This window comes from Teleopsis dalmanni, chromosome X (genome assembly GCF_002237135.1).
Source record: "Teleopsis dalmanni isolate 2A chromosome X, ASM223713v2, whole genome shotgun sequence".
In the NCBI taxonomy this organism is placed as follows: domain Eukaryota; kingdom Metazoa; phylum Arthropoda; class Insecta; order Diptera; family Diopsidae; genus Teleopsis; species Teleopsis dalmanni.
In genome coordinates, this window is record NC_051848.1 from 1,726,341 (window position 1) to 1,744,615 (window position 18,275).

The 18,275-nt window shown below is 28.8% G+C and overlaps 1 protein-coding gene across 5 annotated transcripts in view; it reads right to left on the bottom strand.

Moving 5' to 3' along the window:
* The window catches only part of LOC119661985, a 49,506-nt gene that overhangs the window by 18,291 nt on the left and 12,940 nt on the right, over window positions 1-18,275 (bottom strand). For all 5 annotated transcript variants that reach the window (XM_038071514.1, XM_038071515.1, XM_038071513.1 and 2 more), the window contains exon 2: window positions 12,474-14,073. In XM_038071514.1, coding sequence (XP_037927442.1) covers window positions 12,474-14,045 — 1,572 coding nt within the window. In that variant the 5' untranslated portion in view covers window positions 14,046-14,073. The remainder of the gene's footprint in view (window positions 1-12,473; window positions 14,074-18,275) is intronic.

Below are 18,275 nucleotides of genomic sequence, written 5' to 3' on the forward strand. Positions count from 1 at the left end.
CATTCTTGCATTTCGTGCTCCTTGCAAGAGACAATGAATACCCCTAATGTAAGAAAATAAATTAGGAAAAGTTTTACGACTTAAAACCAAAAGTGGTTCATTCGTAAAAAGGGGAATGGTTACTAACATTTTAATAAATTTCGTATAAAATTATTTGGAACGGTCGTCAGAGGAAAAAAACGTAAGAAGTGTCTCTGAGGAATCGATCTACAAGTGCAAGGATTACTATCGATGAAAAAAGTAATTTCAATATAAGCCAGCAAGGGATTGTTAGGGCTGCTAGTCTTAAAATTCATATTAATCCTAACATATGATGACAGGGCTTCAGCTGACTGTAAGCAAATATCGATACTTATATTGAACTTAGAACAAAGTCAATTTTCTGTGCAATTCGCTTGAATTGAAATTGAAACTGTTTGATGTCTATAAAAATATTTTTTGTTTGACATATGACGCATTGGCCCATCTTAGTAATTACTATTTGAGTAAAATTATGAGTACAGTTTCCAAAAAACATGGGAAACATATTTTAAAATTGTCCTATATTCGGTCAAAGTAGATTGCAATATAATCAAATCTGTTGAAAGTATATAAAAAGTAAAGATACTCTCTCGCATTACCGAGAGTGCTTAGTTTGTTTAAGTTCGTTTGGAAATTCGCCGTTTCTCACTCTGATAACTTTATCGCAAGAGTGCAAATACTAAAATAATCTAAAGTGAAAATCAACCACTTTGAAGTTTTATACCACCTTCTTACTAGTTACAAAAAATAACTCGACGTTTAGTTGCATTATAAACTGAGTTCAAAAAAATGTAATGTTCCCAATTTCGATTTACGGAACGCTGTTAAAGCGAATCGAAAGCAAACCATATCTGTAGCTTGTATGAAATTGTTTAAGTGCTAAAAATGATTAAGTTTGAAGTGTGATGCAATGTGATTATGTTTTTGAGGGAACTAAACTAGAATTAATATCCTAGTATACTATTATTGCTTGGAAAGTTCTATTACTTGTGCTTAAGTGGACTTTGGAATAATGCGGCATTAATACTGGCCGAAAATGGCTTATTTTGGTCAAAAATCGAAAATGAGAAGGGAATGGCTCATTCGCGCTTGAAATTTTGTATGCAAGAATGAGCCATTCGCATCACATTCTGTATGAATGCGTCCCAACGACGTTCGCATGAGTTCCAAATATGTTCCAAAATAAAAGCTCTTCATAGCATTTTGACAGTTTGAGAAAGTTGTTTTTAACATATTTACAAAAATAGGTAAACAAATGTTTGGTTTTCTCAATGTTTGCATTTTCTCGAAAACGATGCACCTCTTTTTAGAACTTTCCAAAAAGTATTTAATCAAAGCTAGGAATATGTTTTCAGTATATATTTTAAGGTTTGAAGGTTTATTTAGTTTTCATGCAAAATTTTTTTTGGCACAGGCCAAAAATCAAATCAACAGGCAAGTTGAAAAATAAGCAGTTTGAAATTAGGACAAACGAATTATAACGAATGTAAACACTTTCAAATGGCTCATTCAAAACTATAAAATAAAAAAACATTAGAGTGGATTGATTAATCAGAATAATGTATTTCATCATATCAATTCTTGACCAATCACAAAATTTAAATGGATCTGAATGGACAGATTATCATTTTGAAGTCTGCAATAAATTTTATTATTCACGTTTTTTAACCTCTCGTTAAGTAAAAAAATCAACTACTTTCTTGATAGCATACAAGTGATCTAGGACTGAGGAAAGTACTAAGGTCATAGATAAGACCCTGTAATTCTAAAATAATGTAATTATGGTTCTTAATTGAAAATAGTTGTCAAAAAAAGAAACTCAATGTATATTGATAAAATTGTCTTGTCAATGAAATAAAATATTAATTTTGTTTGATATCCTAAGTACTTTTTGCCTGCCAAATTTTATATTAAAAATTATTTGAAAAAATTTCGATAAAATATTTTTACATATATTAACCATATATATATATACATATATTAATTTCAGTTGAGGTTCGAAAATTCACAAAAAACAAATATAGAGCAAAAATTTCAACGGCTTATGCGGTTAATTAGTTTCTCTATAATTTGAATGGCATCAATTAACAAGGGAAATAATAGTAGTAGTAAGTAAGTACAGATAATCATTAATACCATATACATACAACAAAAAAATTGCTTTCTATGAAGTTAAGATAAAACAATTTTAAAAACGAAGTCACTGACCAGAGAAGCCGTAACGTGACAAGTACTACCAGCGCAGTAATTATTTTGTTATGAGCGTTTTGTCGAGACTGGCTGCCTAATCAAGTTTTTATGATGTCTTACAACTTTATATCAAAAGGCTGAAAACCGTTATAAAATAAACAAGAAATAGTAAAAAATATGTAATTAATGAGTTTTTTGCTTCATTAAAATATGAATAGTATTCTTCATTGCTCCATTGCTCCATTGCTTTTTTTCCATTGCGTAAAATTTAACTACAAAAGCTAACAGAGAGGAAAACTAGTAATTTGTTCTTCAAATAAACCAGAAAATAAAGAAATCATTACTGGGATTTCTTTATCACTTTATGATGTCCTAGATTGCCCATTTCATAAATTGATACTGGTAATAATCACACAAATTCATACATTAACTTTAATTCAACTATTTAATTAAAAATATTAAGTGAAGGGAGACAAGCTAACATGTTGGAACTGTAAAATACTTCTTAACTTCTTAAGCTGTAATAATATTTAAGACTTTATTATAAAAGAATCCTTGAACTTAAACACAGCTTACCATTAGTGGAGGGATTATTTCAGGTAATCCACTCAATTCTGTTGTGGTTTAAAATGTTATAATGATTGGTGCGGACAAGGATGGTAGGGGCGTAATAGTAGAACAAAGACGCCATGTCTTTATAAAGTTTTATAACAAAATGATAGCATGTTCCCACATTTAAAACAGATCTTGCCCCCTTCTCACTTGGCTATTTTCAAACTGTGTCTCAAAATGTGGCTCAAAATGTGGCCCAAATGACAAATCTCGCTTGATATTTTTACTCTTTACTGATCACCATAAACACCAAAAAGTAATAATTATAAATAATAATAATTATGTACATGTGTATATAAGTAAGTCAACTATTAATCTGTATTTCATTATATGTACATTTGTGGATATAAACGAGTTTTTTTTTAAAGATTTTTAGAGAAATGTATTTAAAGACAGATACAAATCCTATAAATTAGTTGTAAACCTGTTAAACATAATTAGATTAAAATTTTGGGAATACGTTAACTCTTTAGTATATAAGTTATAGGATTAAGAGCAAGTTACTCGCTAGTGACAGACTGATATAAGTTGCTTTATCTCCATATAAAAAAATCAATTAGAAAAATCATGAGGGTATTATACTGTCAGATTTCTAACGTTTTAATAATAATATCCCTCCAATAAAAATTAACGTCAAACAAATATATTTTAAGTACAAAAAACGAACGATACTCAAAACACATACAGAAGGAATAAGGAATCTATACAGCCGATCCTCTCTTGAATCTGACTATGGTTCAAAAAAAATTTTTATGAAAAAACATGATTATAAAATTCCGGTTTCAATAGATGAAATATATTCAATAAATTTAATTAATTAAAATAAAACACTATATATATAACATATCAATCAGAATAAAGATCCACAGCTAAATCAGTTAATATTGATTTGTGAGGCAACAGATGAAGGACATTACGAAATGCTAAGCTGGCTATCAAAACCAGGAGATACCGCACAAAGAGGGCAGACCCGAAATGGGATGAGACTACAAAAAAGAAAAAGATTCATATTCTCGTATTCATATCGCTTAATTGGGATGTGCTTTCATCGAGAACAAATAAGCAGAAAAAAAAACAATTTAAAAAATTATACAATATTATTATATTATTACAATAGTATTATATACAGTCAAATGATGTTGAATAATTACAAATCAAGTCTTTAAGTACTTTGAATTAATGTATTGCAAAGGTTGTTCATAATTAGTAGGGATTGAAAATGAGTTCAAAACGTCACTTATTTTATCCATATAATATTTCAAATCCTATGTATTGTGAATTTAATTTAAAATAATTATAAAATGTTAAAATTATTTGTGGTACATATTCAGTACACATTGAATTAAAAATGAATATCGATATGTTGAATCTTCGATCATTACGAAATATTAAAAAATCATATTAAGATTGACTTCCATAAGATTAATATAATTATATGGCAAATATCAGAGTTCCTTAAAATATAAACTAATCAATTCAAATTTAAATCGAATAATAGTCGATTCAGCAGGTTGTATCATACTTATCAGCCTCATACTACGATTTATTAATTGAACCAGAATATTCGGTCACATTACTTATTTTATTATATAAACAACATCAAGTTAAATTCAGTAGAGCAATCTTTTATAAGCCAGTATAAAGTAGTAGTTTAGTTATCAAATTATCAAAGGAAATTGTTATCATTATAATCAGTTTGTTCATCCTCTGCTTTTTACAATGAAATCTATTATAATTAAATCATCCCATAAGATCGACCATCCATTATAATTACTTATTATTACTGTAAATTTTCACTATTAACTTCTAAATAACTTGTAATACTGAGTGTTTTTTCTAGAAATTGTGAGACCTTACCGGGTATTAGTTTATAAAATCAGAACTATTATTAAATAAGAAAATATGACTTAAAATGTGAAGATTTTCTATATGCTTATCTACCATAAAACTACAACCTTAAGACACAATAGTTTTAATGTATTTTGTAACAAAAGTGAGATTTACTCATCAGCATATCAGAATATAAATTATATTTTTATATGCTTACAGAAGCTTTCTGTTATGGTTATTTGCAATATATGCAAAATACCTCCTTACTCTTACTGCTCTAAATGTATGATACATCCGCAATCATTCAATTGAAAAACTTCAGTAGATGGCTCATATAGGTATGATTTTTTCTACATTAAGTTGTGAAACCCATCTTATATCCTTATTGCTCTGCTCTTTAAGTTACAGTATCTGGTTCCAGCTGCATATCATATGAGAGTAATCAAATATTGTTATTCTGAGTCTTATCACCGCACCACGAAACTCTATTTAAAGCGCTAACTTCAATGATCATTATAGCCAGAGCTGTGGACTCAGATACAGAAATTCTTTAGTACCTGATTTAGATATCTGGTTAGGATAACATTCTTTCTTTTGTGATTGATTTTTTAAATTTGACTAAGGTAAATAAAGTTAGTTCCAGAGATCATAACAATTCATTGTTATTAGAGTTATTAGAATAAGAAAAATTTATTTTTAAAAAGTATATTTTGTCAAGGAAAATTAAACAAATGCAATTAACATTTGACGCTCTAAATAAAATTATTAGGTGATGCTTTGAAATCAATTTTCTGTGCTAAAAGTTTGACACTAAAATTCAATTTAGCAGTTCACTTTATGCTTAGTCCGGCTTTTTTGCCTGATTTGCATGTAAAAAGTGGGTTAATATGTGATATTCTTTTTTATTTTCATGTGAGAAGAAATGTGATGGCTCATATTCGTTCTTCTTCACATTTTTTACAAGTTTTCCATTTTTAATTGTACGAGACCCTTAACATACAGCGTACAAGTGAAGTGATACGTGTTACCAAGTAAAAGAATATGAGGAAAATGGTAATAAGACCACAAAGCTTTTATCTCACATATGGTTACCTTTAGAGCAACTACTATTACCAGCTAAACATAGACCCACAGACAGAGTATTCGCCATGTAATTAATACAGTTTTTGTAATTGACTAAATATGAAAAATTATGTATGCACAATTATTCCGTCATTGTTTTTCCTTTCCCAACGATGCTCACCGATTCTTTTTGCAGTTTTAATTATTTTTTCACATAAAAATCGATAGAACCAAAATAAAACACATTTTCTTGTACTTAACCAAGATGTTGATTGTTAGCTATATGGGGGAAACCTTGTTCCACTTGGAAAAAACAACACACAAATGTATAAATTACAATTGTTGAAATTGTAAATTTTTTCAATTGCCAAAATAAATAGTTTTGGCCAATAGCCAAACTTCACAATACATTTAGTTACAACATATATTTATTTATAAGTTTTTTATAATGTATATAAATGTAAACAGTTTCTTCGTGCATGTGAGCAAAAAACAAGGTTTGCCGAGGAAACAAGAACTGTTAAATATTCCCAGTTATTTTTCTGAGAGGAAGACATATTTTCCACCCATCAGCCACAGGATCTGGTTTGATAGTCTTATCGTCGCAGTTCCAAGCAGTAAAAAGTGTTTTATGGTAACTTTGTCCATGTTCTTGCTTTCTATAGAACTTAAAGACGTTAGTTATAGTTATACCGAAAAAGGGCGACCAACAATTTATGCTAACTATTACTATTTTATTAATAATTGTAATAAAATAATAGAAAAATAAATTCATGAATAAAGTCAAATATTGCATAAAATAATAAATTTTGACTAAAAACTTTTTGCTAACCTTTTATTAGTAAATTATTAATTTGAAACCTATGATTTTAATGGAGCAAAATATTATAATTTTTAAAATACATATTATAAAATAGATTTGGAAAATTATTTTTTCTATACTCGACATAAGGTCTAACATCGCGTTCGATTGAATACTTCAGAGAGCTTTTAAAACATAAATTAGTTTCGATACGTCGTATAGTATATTACAGTACATAATTTAAATATTCATATTTAACTTAAAGTATATTTATAATTATAACTTAACTACACAGCACATTTTCCTAAATTAGAACTATAGTAATTACTAAGACGTTTGGGTTTGCATAAAGAGAAATTTTAAATTAAAAGTCGTCTAAGTATAATTGGTATGTTTAACTTTTGATGGACGATGAGTATCATTCATGTTATATACTCGTTCATCGTAATAAGACACTAAAATTGTATATTTTTATATATTAAATAAACTAATACGAAAATATCTAAACAGTAAAGTGCTTTGATCATTCGTCATTTTCTATTATTACAAAGCCATAATTATTGTGTGTACGTGTACTGGCATGAGAGTAACATTTTTGTTACTTTGTAAATGCAAGTTTGTACGTAAACTTAGACCTTTAAACCAATAGACTTGAAAGTGCCTTGTGGAAAAGTAGATATCAACACATACATAACATATGTGTGTGCAGAATATAAAATATGGTTACAGCTTTTACGCTTGAAAGACGAAGAGGTTTAAGGTACTTTATAGGTTCAAATACCTACATTTTGATAATGAAGTCTGCATACCAAAAAACGTGCAATATTTGATTTATAAATCAAATATATGTCAATTTGTAGGCATATGGGTAACTTCAAAATTTTTTTATGTATTGTCTAAAGGTCAATGAACTAAATAAATAATAAGTAAATTTATATTTATCATTTATTATAAATAATATAAAATTTATAATTGCAAAATTAAAAAATTCTTATTTTGCAGAACTTAAAATAACAGAAAAATAATTTATTATCTTTGTACGAAATTTCTAAATTATTAAAAAATACTTATTGAAGTTACGAAAAAAACGAACTGTTTCAAAAATTATATATGAAGGACATTCCATAAATTTTCCTATAAACCTGAAGGTTATAACTACATAGTAAAGAAAGTATTTGAAATCGAACAGGTATAGATTTTTTTTTTCTTCATTAAATTCTTTTCGACGTACTTAGTGTAAGCTTACCCATTTATAATTTCCATCGTAATTTTATTAAAACTATCGTTATTTTTTCCAATAAACTCCTTTCATTACACATAAACACAGAAGAAAATACTTTTATGATACTACAAAGCGAACAAAATAAAAAAAATTGATGACTAAACAAAATTAATATTTAAAAAATTAAATTTAATAATAAATTCGTTGTTGCGTCTTTGAGTCTTTAAAGCACTTTTAATTAAATTTTAATTACGTTTGAACTTTGCACACCACTAAAACTAGAATTGAACTGAACTGAGCGAACTGAATTCACCTGCCACGTACTGAATCAACAAAAAACGCAAGAAGTATAGGAAACACTCTTCACTAGTAACAAAAACATAAATATTACAAAACGTATAGCCATACAAACAAATTTATTTGAAACACTGTTATTTACCACATATACAACAGTGTTCTTCAGATACTGATACTCTTATAAGGCCACATAAAATCTATGCTTATATACATGATAATATATATGAGGAAAAAAATTTACGAAATAGCGACAAAATTACAGAAGAGATTCCCTTTATGGCCTCAAACAGTATGAGCTTTCAGTCAACAGCAAAAGTGGTTGGTTCAAAAAACGAGGGATGTGACGAAAATATTTTTTGTATTTAAAAAAATGAGGCAAAACAACAAGAGAGTACCAAATGTGGAAGTTTGTAATTGTACCCGTGCTACTTAATTCACATTTGAGAAAACTATAATAAGTAAACAAAGTACTATTATCCAAAACCAAATCGAAATACCTCCACTAAACTAAGAAGTAGGAACACCGTAGTTATAACACATTAAGAAAGATCATTGTTAAATCAACGCTATCATAACATTGCATAATGTAATATATAGCATATCCATATAATAATTGTTAATTAGAGAATACAATAGACTATTTGAATCAAATAGTCTATTTGAATCAAATAGTCTATTTGAATCAAATAGTCTATTTGAATCAAATAGTTTATTTGAATCAAATAGTCTATTTGGCTACGAAAAACCTATCATGTAAATAATAAGATAAATCAAATCTTTTGAATTTTAAATATTGAGTACTTTTCATTCTTTTACAACGGAAACCTTATATTCTGTATGGTCAGGATTCTATATAAAAGTATACATATATATTATAAACTTCAAATATATGATAAGACAAATTTATTTAACAGATCTTGATCTCAATACAAATTCAATGAAGTAACACTATTGTCTATAACTGATACTCATTTTAAGCATGTAAGTAACTATTGAGCTTTTGTACTTGTTCTTCATACATGTCTTTACTTTACTTGAGCTTCATGTTTTGTATACAACAAAACAAGGTAATTTATATACTCCAACACAAGTATAAAATCTTTTGTACAATCAATTTCGTATATGTAAAAATTAAATCTAAACTATAATATACATTAATCTTCAATTATACTTGCTTTTCTATCGAGTTAATCAAGGTTACACGTTCTCAGTTTAGTACAGGAATTCTACAGCTTTGAACAGTGCTACCAGGAAGTTAGACTTAATTACTATTGTATTTATGTTTATATTTATTTATTTAGAAATTTTCTTATAATATTATAAAGTTAAAGTAGTGAAAAAACTGCTAATATCAGCTAACAGAAAACTTAATATAATCACTTTCATAAATGAAAATAAAAATAAGGTAATAAAAGTGAGAACTTAAGCCAGATTAAGTATTGTTGTTACTAAGATTGGATGAGGTGTGAAAGTTAATGCATCTAAACGTTTTTGTAAACTAGAAATCAGCGTGAAATTTATATTCGAAAAAGATAACTATAAATGTATTAGAAAAATGTAGTTAACTCGATTGTCAAGTTAAATTTTTAGTATAAATATGGAGCTGATTAATGTAATCTTAAGAACTGAGACTTGGAATAGCAAATACGTAAAGAACAAAATCATAGTATATGCAATATTAATATTTAATATTTTAAAGAATATTAAAACAGTTTTTGACACGCTCGCTTGTTTTATCTTTATTACAACTAGACAGAGTTTTGAAGCACGTCTGTATTATTTTTTGCACCGATAATGCACATGTAAAGAAAATAAAAGAAATATTTAAAATATCATTGAAAATCTACTTCTACAACACATCAATTCAGGAAGAAACCATAGTTACTTCGCAACTTTTAACTAATAAACATTTTGTTACTGAAAGTAAATTGAGTATTCACGAAGATCCTTAGAGAGATGTCGCTTCAGAAACGTCAATGCTAACGAGGTTGGTGATGAACTTTGGTAGCCAAAAACAATCCAAAATTGTTAAATTCAATTGTTTTTTGATATTATTTTGTCCGAGATACAAATAGCAGGCTAAATACCAACAGCGAATATCATTGATAAGAAGTTAATTGTAGTAGTACCCCGGTACTAGCCTAGAATACTTAACTATCTAATTAATCAGGTCTTATGTCTTTTGTATAGTGTCTAAAATATATATGTTATAATACATGTGTGAATTACTTAACATTTAAGAAAAAATATGCAATAATTTTTTTGCTTAAGTTTTTTATCAGTTAATAGTTAATATATATAAATAAAGAAGACTATATTAAAAAAAAACTAGTATCATAACACCTGAGATCTTTTTAAATATTGAGTATAAGTCTTTAAAGATTGTTTTAGTTAAAAAAATAAATGAGTATGTTAGAAAAACTTATATTTTAAATGGGTGCATGATCAACAATAGTATGAAAAATAGAAATTTAGAACCAATGATAATTTTTTATTACTGGTCAATTTTTTATTACTGGAATCTATACCATAAATAATTTTTTATAGTATAGTTTCCAAAAAGCAATACTCTAACTTTCTCTTGAAATTAACAATATATTTGTAAGGCTGTTGTATGCAATAATAATACTCGTTTATCTAACGAAAAGAATGCATCACTATTCTTTTAAAAATACAATTCTACAAAAGTTTTCATTTATTATTCATTTTATACATTTAATTTCTTTATATTATTTCTATTAATTTATTTACTGTTATTTATATTGTTTTAAAATTAGACTTCAACTTGCTTTGTAAGACCGACATCTTGTCCATAAATTTTAATAACTTTTTTTAACTTTTAATAACCATTAAAATTAAGTTGATAAAACTAGTAAATGAAAATATAAGTGCAACACTTAAGAGCAACATATAAACTTCTTATCACGGCACATGAATTTCTTCTACAGCGTCGCTTTATAATTGCACTTTTTTAATGTTAGAACTTAAAAGTTACACAAGAAAATTAATATTTTATTAGTATGAAATGAACTCATTTCACAACCCTCGTTCACTTTATAGGGTTGCATAAACTGTTAACACCTCTCTTACATTCGCTCTGTTTTTCGTTCTATTTTCTTATATTAATGACATATGGTATACCTAAATAACAATAGAGAGTAATTACAACAATATTCAATTCCAAAAAGTTTCACGAGACCGGAAAGAGGAAATAAAACACAATTCCGCTTATTTTCAGAGGGTGGAATCTGAGGGTTGAGCAGCTAATTTCATACCATATAGTCATAAAACCTATGGGTACGAAAAATGAAACAAGAAGAAGATGAAAAACCTAACATGTGAAACAAATAAATGATTTGACATAACAAAACAAAAACCCAAAAACAAACTCATTGAAACCAAAACAAAATGGAATAATAATAAAACAACATAATAGCAAATATATTTTCAAAAAATTATTAAAAATTTAGATTTTTTAAGAATGTTTCAATAATTTAATTAAAAATTTATACTAGGGATTTAAGAGTCTCTAGCTTCCAACAAACATACCGAACACATTTAAATAAAATATGTAACTCAGTTTCGAATTCACTTCAACTTCTTGGATTTTTTATTACTATAGAAATCTATTATTACTATAAAAATAGATCCAATGAATTTATAGTAACTGCAACTTTAACGCAAATAAAAGGTATTCGGTTTATAACAAATTTAGGTTCTACCATATTGTATAACTTCTAGTACACTATAACACCTTTACACCGTTAATTCGTGGTGTTTTTCGCAGATAGTATGTCAAAATACACAACTACTTACTCACCAATCCCTCCAAACACTTGATAGTGCTCACGCTCATAGCTTCGTATTACCCATTTCTCCATGCTAGCTGTGGCTACGAAAAATATAGGTTAACTTTTAACGATTTAGTGCGCCATAGTAAAAAAATCGAATATTCTCATAGATTTATACTTATGACATGACATATTCATTCACATGTGTACATCGTTCGTGCATACATATATGAAGGATTCCAAAGACTAACAAGATATTTATCATATATTTTAAAAGAACAACACTTATTATTATTTAATTTCAAATTCAGATTAAAGGTAGTACAAGTTTCAACTGTCTATGCTCTACTTACTGCTATCAATTGAAGGATATAGAAGATTTGTATTACGATAGCCTTCTTGTGGAGTGCTATCATGTTTTTAAAAGTTATTTTACACATACACACTAACACTAGATATGTTCATATTATATTTACAACGACACCAAAAAAAAAGTTAAGGATAATTTGCGGCGTTTGTATTTAGATATTACGTAGTCACTCATTCGGAGCGGACGAGTAAAGTAAAAAACAATTATCTTATAAAAACAGCACTAATACAGAATATATTTTAAAAGATTTAACAAAAAATTTGTTCATTTATTTACCTCCTCCTTAGAAACGGTCTCATCATCGGATTTCAGAACATTTTCCATAATGGAATTGTGGCCTTCATGAAAACAACGGCTACTTTTAATAACAGAACTTTTTATGTACTTGAATGTAGTAAAAGTAGATCTTGGAGTGCGAAGTCTTCTACCGCGGGTTTGGTCAATAGAATTTTCTAAAATATAATTATTTAACTGAACACTGCTTCCGAATATTGAACGAAACGAACATAATTGTTTTTTAACCAACTCCGCTCTACTAGCACTTGTTATGTAGCTGCGACGCGAGCAAAATGTGTACGGATAGTCGCCTTCTGGTATTCGTGATGGCTGCTTTGTAATCGAACACGGACTAAAATCGCCGGTAGGATGTGTATCGTGGGTGACTGTTTTATTTGTTGTTCCGTTATTCCGTTGTTCGAGGGAGTTCAAGGATAATACACAATTTGCTTGTTTCGTTTCCAATGTGTAAGCTTCAGCACTTGAGCCTGTTTTAAGCGAATGGTTATTGTTATTATCACAATTGTTCTTCCGTTTCAAATTCACTTCTTCAGTGCGCAGTTGCGAAACATCGACGCATTTGTTTTTGACAGTACTGCTATACTTCAGCGGATGAAAGTTGCGATATCTTGGTATCCTTGTTGGCTTGTGTGATTTCGCAGGTGGTATTGGCACACTTTTCTTGATAGTTTGATTTCGTTGAAGAGTTGTTGTGGACGTTAAAATTTTGCCGGTCTGGTAAACGTTTGATTGAGCTTCTGATTTCAATGTGGCTGGAATTCCTGCACAAACTGCTCTATGCTCACAAACTACTTTAATTCGTTGTTTAGTTAATGATGGAATAACAATCTGTTGTTGTGCTTTCGAATAACTCGAATTAAAAACATTTGAAGCAGCACGTGATGTAGAAGCTACGACGAATTCAACAGATCTATACTCACAAGTACTTCCAGTTCCTTTCGCAAACAATGACGAAAAAGATGTAGGTTGTTTTAGTTTTGAACACGGTAAGTTTTTAGTAGTACAACAAACCTTTGGCACAACTTTTGGTGTGAATGTTACGGGAATTTTGGTAGACTTATGCTTAAAAACTTTTTGAGTTTTTCTCTCATTCAATGATGAGGACGAGTTCTGTTGTGTTTTCGAGCACAACAAATCTTTAGCCGTACGACAAACGTTTGATCCAACTTTTGGCTTTAATGTGCTTATAATATGTACGGATCTGTGCTCACAAACCTCCGTTTCTTCTACTAAAAACAACGGCGAGAGTGTTTGTGAGCTCGACAGATCCTCACCAGAAGAACAAACTTGTGGTTCAGCTTTTGGTGTACTTGTTAATAAAATATTTAAAGGCCTATAACAAGAAACTGCTGTGCTTTGTTTTTCCACCAGTGCTAAAATATTAAGCGGCTGTAGTCTTACTGAGCAAGACAAATCTGTATCGTCATGAGGTATGATTGGACTATTACTTGATGTAAGTGGCAATAGAATTTCTTTTTGTTTATCCGGAGAAATTTCAATATTTTGTTCTTCCAATAATGTTGAGTTAATGAGAGATGTTTCCGACGACATTATGTCGAGTAAAGTGCAAGTTGCGTTTCTAAAAGATAAAAACGATTTTAACTTAAATTGTTAAAATACTAAAAATATATTTATTTTTTCAAACTAAATTTATTTAATGAATAATAGCAACAAAAAAAAAGACAAACTGAATAAGTATCTTAAGTAGCTTGAAATAATATAGTTATTAGTACCATTGGTAGCAATATTATTTATAGTTTCTTTAGTTCATTATAATAATTGTAATACAAAGTATCTTTTGTGTAATTAACAAACCCAAATATTTTTCATTATTTTTTTTTACCTATAAGCTAACAACAGGGCTGAAAAACCATTTTAGTAAAATCCAAATAATATAATAAAAAACATATCCGGCAAACAACATTGTAATTTCACAAAGTTAAATACAAAACTTTATTGAAATTTTCCTAAATAATAAATAAATAGAATAATTAATAATTTGAGGAAAATTAAATTTAAAAGCAAAAAACAAATTCTTCCCTATTATTTGGTAATTAAAACTATTTTCGATTGTATTTTCCTTTTAATTATTTAAACATTTCACATTGAGTAATCCGCACCAATGGACAGACGGACAACTATTAAGTTGAAGATATCTCAGATTTTAATAAAAAAACTAAATCACATAATTCATAATTAATAAATCATTTTTAGAGTACGTACAATTTCAAGAAAATGTATCTAAAAAGTAGAGTTATGCCGCAGAAGCCAAAAATGTAAGAAACAAATTTTAAAATTTAAGCAGATCTTTTTTAAAAATAATACCAAAACAGTTGTTTCGCTTTACATTTAAAATCAGAAATTTTTAATATTTACTAAGAATCTTATATGCATTAGGAAAAATGCTATTAAAAAGAAAGTGAATGGTTATTTGAGTGAATGCACGTAGTAACTTTGAGATACATTAGAGATTTCAATTAAAATTAAAAAAAAAACAGATTTTATACAAATATCAGCAGTGGACCGGAAATTGTTACAAAATGAAAAATGTTTTAAAAACTTTTTAAGTAGAGTTTTTACATCTTACTTCAGCGTCATCATCAAATTTATTATTTTAAATTCACTAACAGATTCTTAATGGTTTCTAGGCTCGATGGGGCTCATATTACCATAATTGAAATATTTTAAGCTGCATTTGCAGACAAGGTCGATTGCTCAATACTGGCACGTTTACTCAGCTATAAGAATTATGTGAAAGTAGTTTATGGAATGTTAAATGAACAGTTGGGCATTTTGTTAAGAGCAGAAGACAATATAAAAACAGCAAATGATGTTTAATATCTGATACGAGTATATGTACTGAAATTTCTTATTTAAGATATCTATAACTATTTGGATGCATTTAATCCAAGACGACCGCATAAAACGTTTAAAGAAGTTAAGCTTAAATACAGAAGCCTGCCAATATGGAAGCTCTTCATTTGGAGTCGTTAAAAGGATTTCATGTACCTGATCCAATTACAGATACAATTTTTGTATTTACACAACTATTTAAACCAACTCATAAATCAATTTTCAAAGTTGTGTAAGAAGTTGTAAATACATAACATATTTATTTTGGAAAGAGACTCGTTGCCCTTTACAACATATAAAATAACACAATATCATCAAAGATATTCACTATTATAAGAACTCGAATTATATATATAATATTATACAATTATATATATTAAATTATTTATAATAAAATATATAATATAATATGTATATAATTCTTATGGCACTAGTGTTATGTACTTAACCTAATGCCTCATTTCCACTATGACAAATATTATCAGTATAAAGAAAACGGGTAGTCATATGATGTCATATGCATTCTTGTTATTTTTGACAAGTGATTTATGTGTCAAATAGTTTTCAAGTAAAAACAGCAAAATTTCATTTGACAACTGGTATGACAGAGAAAAATAAATTGCCAGCAGGTTGGCAATGTGTTTGCATATGACAGTCGTTTGGTAGACTTTTTTAAAAGTAGATTGAAAAATTTAACACAGTTTGAACAATTTCTGTTAAATTTTAAATTTAATTGTTGAAATGTATTAAATAATGTGTTATTTAAAAATGTACTTGTCTGTTTCTAATACTTCAATTCAAAGAACATCGTTACTGGCTATTGCTTCCAAAATAGGAGTGCGCAAAATGCAATAGCCTTCGTCGTTCATTCCGAATAATTCTTATAAACACTTAGAGTATGTACATTAAGACCGAAAAGTTTTCGGAAATTCTCATTTAAAATTCGCGCGCTGTATATTTTTCGATATTTTAAGTTTATGTAGTTTGGCAGCACTGTCCTTAATTACTATGCCAAAAATGAGCGCGATCTGTCAGACAGTTCGTTTACGGCAGCTGTTGAAACCAGTTCACCTCAGTAGGGCGTTGCGAAAAAAACAATGGAAAAAAATATTGAACAAAGAGTTTGCATCAAATTTTGTGTTTCGAACGAAATTTCGTGTGCAGAATCGTTGCGAATGCTACAAAAGGCTTATGGGGAATCAGTTTTATCGAAAACTCAAGTTTATGAGTGGTACAAAGCCTTCCAGGACGGTCGTACGACCGTCGAAGACATTTCGCAACGCACTACTGAGGTGAACTGGTTTCAACAGCTGCCGTAAACGAACTGTCTGACAGATCGAGCTCATTTTTGGCATAGTAATTAAGGACAGTGCTGCCAAACTACATAAACTTAAAATATCGAAAAATATACAGCGCGCGAATTTTAAATGAGAATTTCCGAAAACTTTTCAGTCTTAATGTAAGTTACTATAGTAATGCAAATTTAGGCAAATTTCAATAAAATGGAACAAACAAGGTGCTAAAAAATGTATTCAATGAAGTCTATACACAATTCCCTAAGATTTTTAGAGCCTACACTGCAAATTAATGCATCGACAACATCAAATTTATTAAGTGAAAATGCCAAGTATACATACAGAAATGCGGTCCACGAAGTAATAAAAATCTTTTAAGTTTATTTTTAAAAAATTAAGAAATCAATATGGTTCTTGTAGTGCCAGCATATTGCGTAATGTACCGTGAAATCCGATAGCGGCTCTTTGCCTCAAACCAGGACTAATCCACTAATTCTTTTTTTTTAATTTTTTAATGTATGCGTTTAAAGCTACCGTTAAAGTTTAAAATCTGTTTTGTTTTTTAAGAATGTTAACTTTTATTTCGTGCGTTATTTTTTAGTATAATTCTATACGTATTTCGGCAAATTCGCTTTTGCCTTCATCAGGAGGATTCCTAATATTAAAAACATCTATGCAACTTACAAGCTATTTATACTTATTACAGGTCTTATAATTTAAATCTAATTGGTAGGGTTATTGTTGTTTTTGTCCTTGAGGGTGTTAGGTAAAAAATGGTGGGATGGGTTAGTTTTTGTTGTTCAGGCTTAATCATGCGCAGGTAGTTCGGTCAACTGGTTGGATTTGTTTTTTGGGATGTATTTGAAAAGCCATGATGATACGTTTCCCTTATCGCCGTTGAGTAACGGTGTTGCCTGATGTTTGTGTATTTCGATGCTCTCTGCCGTTTCTAATTTCCAGGTATCCCTTACGTTTTTAATTATTTGGGCATTCTCTTTGTTGATGTGGTGTTTTTCCGTTATTATATGTCTGGCGACATTTGATTTTATGTGAGGGTTTATTTTTTTCAGTGCTTCCCTCGCTTCTTTTAGGTGTTCTTCGAGCCTTACCGATAAGGGTTAAAGTTATTGTAGCACTGGCAAACAAAACTTTCCTTTAGAATTTTCCTCACTTTACTAAATATTCCTTTATTTTGTTTTTGTATCAGATGTATAAAATTGTCAATTTTTATTTGACATCTGTTATGAAAACATTATTATGTTATGTTATGACACGCCAGTCAATTATGACAATTGTTTTGTAATTTAAAATGACATAACGAAAACAAGGCATTATAAAATAAACACCACGTTATAGTATCTGTAATTAAAGCAGTATTAAAAGGAATGAAACAAATATTTTGTGGGTTGAATAAAGTTTAGATTTTATTCGTCGCATCACATATAAGCCGAAAAGTAAACTAATAAATAACTGAACGAAGTTATACAACCAATATTAGCAAATAAGACAAAATAACTTAATATATCTTATATTTATTTCCATTCCACTCCAGCAATAATATCGATTTATTCGGTTAAGTTCCGGTTCTAGTATTCACGATCTCGAGTGATATAGCAATACCATAGTGACAACA